The following is a 3,866-nucleotide window of genomic DNA, read 5'->3' on the forward strand; positions in this document are numbered from 1 at the left end:
TGATTTTTATTTCATTTATTTAGGAATGTGTGCAGGATCAATTCCTTGCAGTGAATCCTCTGGTTTCCCTCATTGTCCTGATATAACATTAATTCATGGTACTGTGAGTGATGATGATGATGATGATGATGACGATGATAATGATGATAGGATCAGCAGACTCAGTCAGTCAGAATAACCAGTCAGTCAGAATAAACAGTCAGTCAGTCAGAATAACCAGTCAGTCAGAATAACCAGGTCAGAGGGAAATAGAAAACAACTTTTTTAACTTCTTTTAATTTCTCTTCTTCAAAAAAACAATGCACAACTTGTACCACAATATTTGAAAAAGCTAAAAACACTTCAAAATATTAGTTTTGTATATATATATATTTATATATCTATAGAATTGTATTTTTTCCTTCTTTCAAAACGGATGCCTGTGAGTGAGTCTGTGATGTGTAATGGTGGATGGCCAGGTAGGGGGGGGACCACACACACACACAGGCGCAGTCTGACACACAAACCAGGCCAGGCTGTCATACCAGCTTCATAAGAGCTTATAACAGCTTATAACACACCATGCATATGCTCCTGTACTCCTACACAGAAACACATAGACAGTAACACTGTCCTCCAATCTCTCACAGCCTCCATATTACAAACATATAAAAAGAGCATGACTGCGGAATGTTTCAACCTCCCTCAGGCCCCTTACAGTCATCCATCGAGCACCCTTCTACTCCCAGCCCCCCTTTCCTCCTCTCCTGTTCTCCTCCTCTCTGCCTCTTCGCTCCCTCTCTCGGGGAGCAGGGTGGGTGCGTGTCTGTGCTTGTCACCCTCTGAGGGTGTAAGTGCTGCTTGCGTTCTTTCCTCCAATAATCCTAAGAGTTCATTCTTAAATCTACTACAGCCAGTTCAAGTCTGAGAGACTGAGTCATCAATGGTTAGTGCTCAGTACCTCCTCACCAATCTGTCTTTCTCCCGGAGCTACTGACAGACTGGCAGTACATGGCCAGTCTTAGTATTAGAATCATTTAGAGTTTGAAATGAAACCTTCCCATCTCTAGCTGTTGCATTAAAAAAAAGATAGCACTAAATGCCTTCTGTTGTGTGACTAAGCTCACACACACACAGACAGTTTGCTGGGTCACTCACGCTGTACGTCGTCTTGACTGACGATACCTTTTTTGATTTAAATGTCTCCTTCCTCCAATTTCGCAGGGGGAACACAAAACAAACGCAGCTTCTGTTTCCCTGGGACATCATCAGAGCGTCACACAGCTACTCACACAGACTGCCTTCCCCTCCCCCTAGGACAGACTGCTATGAACTTCAGACAGAACCGAACCAGACTGAAGCAGGCCAAACCAGTCCAGAACAAAGGCCTGGGTCTTATTTTCCTCCTTCAGGCATAACCAGACTAAAACAGGACAGAGAAATGTCACTTTCATATTTTTGTCATCCTTTCACATCCTCCCATCACACGAGAAAAACGGTCCAGATAGAAAGTGGTAAGCATATGAATAATTGTCTTTATGGCGTGAAAAGCATTTTTTGATTGGTTGTCCTTAATGAGTGAAAAGCAATTTGATTGGCTGTCTCTCAGCGTAGCTCAGCGAGTCTCGCTCCTCTGAGCGTGGCTGCGTGGTGCTCTGGGGGGAGGGGTGGGGGGTGGGGGGCTTAAACAGGATGTGACACGTATGTGTGGGCATAATCAGCCCAGGCAGCATCAGTAGGGCAGAGTGTCTAGGAACCTGTCAATCAGAGGTGGGGGTGGGACTAGGTCCTCCAGCTTCAGGTAGAAGATCCTCTGCAGACCCTGGGTCCTCTGGGAGCGGAGCTCCGCCCTAACACCCAGCACACGACTTAGAGGGGGCGTGGCCTTGGAGGAGGAGGAGGAGGAGGAGGGGCCAAAGCCCAGGTGGTCTCTAAGGCAACAGACCACCTTGTTCTGCAGCTCCTCAACGCGCTTACTGTCCTTCAGTCCTGGGACCTGCTCTGTGGAGACAGAGGGAAAGACGTGTTACACACTAAACAGATACACAAAGAGAGATACAGGACACACATGCACACAGTGCTCCTCCACTTGCTCAGAGCGCTACCAGCTCGAAGCACAAACTCCATCTTGTTTTCCATTCAATTCCATCTCATTAGGTCCTGTGGATCTTGTTGTTATTATGTTACCGCAGCCTTAAACCTTAAACAGGCTCTAAACCTCCGAGACATACACACCCTGTCTGTGTCTCTCACTGCAGATCAATACACACACTAACCTAACATACCCCCCACCCGAGTCCTGTGACGATTTACATATAAACACACACACACACTCTCACATAAACACACTCGCCTGCTCGAAGAGGTTGACATCAACACAAGTAGCCAGTGCTCAACAATTAGCAGATTATTCGCTCCTGTGAGCAGCCAAATGAGATTAGACACACACACACTCACTGCCCTTAGCAACCCGACCAGCCTTAATGTGACACTAACTCATTCTGTAGAGAACAGGGTGTCCAGACAGTCACACACACACACACACACGTAGTTTGAGTCAGTATGTATCAGAAAGAGTGTGTGTACTGTGTGAGTGTGTGTGTAGAATGCTAGCCTCAGTGTGAGACGCCTACTGTCTGTGTTGTTGGACTCTTTTGTGCGCTGTGTGTTTGGTGCTGCAGTCACTGCCGAGGTCCTTTTCACCTCTCACTGAGAGAGACAGCTTTCAGACCTCATGCTCTCTCCCTCACCTCTATACCCTCTCATTCTTCTCCGAATCCATTCTTTCTCTCTCTAACTGAGTTCCTGGGGAGGGAGGGATCGATGACTGTCTTTCCGCAGAGGCCACTCTGCCACGGTCGATGTTTCTAGCAGCTCTACAGTAGCAGTGTCCTGTGTGCTGTGTGGAGGTGGCAGAGTGCCACTGAGAGCCGTGCGGACACCATTCCAGAGCCGAGCTCCACGGTGACCCGGTCGATCCGGCACAGAGTTAAGTGCTCCCCCAGAGAGGAGAGGGTAGGGGACAGGGATGGGACTGTGTGTGGGGGAAAGGGGTGTAGTAGAATTTTAAATCTCAGAGTATTTTTTAAAATTTAACCAGGCAAGTCAGTTAAGAACACATTTTTATTTACAATGACGGCCTAGGAACAGTGGGTTAACTGCCTGTTCAGGGGCAGAACGACAGATTTGTACCTTGTCAGCTCGGGGGTTTGATTTAACAACCTTTCGGTTACTAGTCCAACGCTCTAACCACTAGGCTACCTGCCACCCCAGGCTACCTGCCACCCCAGGCTACCTGCCACCCCAGGCTACCTGCCACCCCAGGCTACCTGCCACCCCAGGCTACCTGCCACCCCAGGCTACCTGCCACCCCAGGCTACCTGCCACCCCAGGCTACCTGCCACCCCAGGCTACCTGCTAAGTAACATGTTAGGTAAAAAATAGTTCAACGAGGGTAATAAAAGAGTAAGATAAAATGTTTCTCTTTGTTGAATGACCCTCTGCTCTCCCTTGTCTGCTCTCAGCTCTTTACTCACTGTCTGTTGAAGTGTGTGGGGGGTAGAGTCAGATAGTGTATTCTGTTCTCTGTGCAAGAGGCATTCAGCAGAACACACACACACACACGAAGGAATCATTGATGCTCCTACGTGGTTCACACTCATGCTCTGATTAAGGGACCAGGTGTCAGACAGGTGCAGCAGGTGCTGCCGGAGATCAGGTGTACCTTCCGGACCGAGGTGTGTTTAAGTGTGTGTGCTAATGTGTGTGTTAGGGTATTAGGGAGTGTGTGTTAGGGTGTTTGTGTGTGTGTGTACTTGTTTTCTTACATTATCGGGACCCCAATGTCCTAACATTTCACCTGAATGTCCTGAGAAGGTAGGAAAATA

The 3,866-nt window shown here is 47.9% G+C and overlaps 1 protein-coding gene across 1 annotated transcript in view; it reads right to left on the bottom strand.

The window, feature by feature from the left end:
- The window catches only part of LOC109883486 (nuclear receptor subfamily 4 group A member 2), a gene marked incomplete at its 5' end in the record, with an annotated part of 13,944 nt that continues 10,078 nt past the window's right edge, over positions 1-3,866 (bottom strand). Inside the window, one exon of the mRNA XM_031816519.1 lies at positions 1-1,980. Coding sequence (XP_031672379.1) covers positions 1,712-1,980 — 269 coding nt within the window. The remainder of the gene's footprint in view (positions 1,981-3,866) is intronic.

Source organism: Oncorhynchus kisutch, unplaced genomic scaffold (genome assembly GCF_002021735.2).
Source record: "Oncorhynchus kisutch isolate 150728-3 unplaced genomic scaffold, Okis_V2 scaffold811, whole genome shotgun sequence".
Lineage (NCBI taxonomy): Eukaryota > Metazoa > Chordata > Actinopteri > Salmoniformes > Salmonidae > Oncorhynchus > Oncorhynchus kisutch.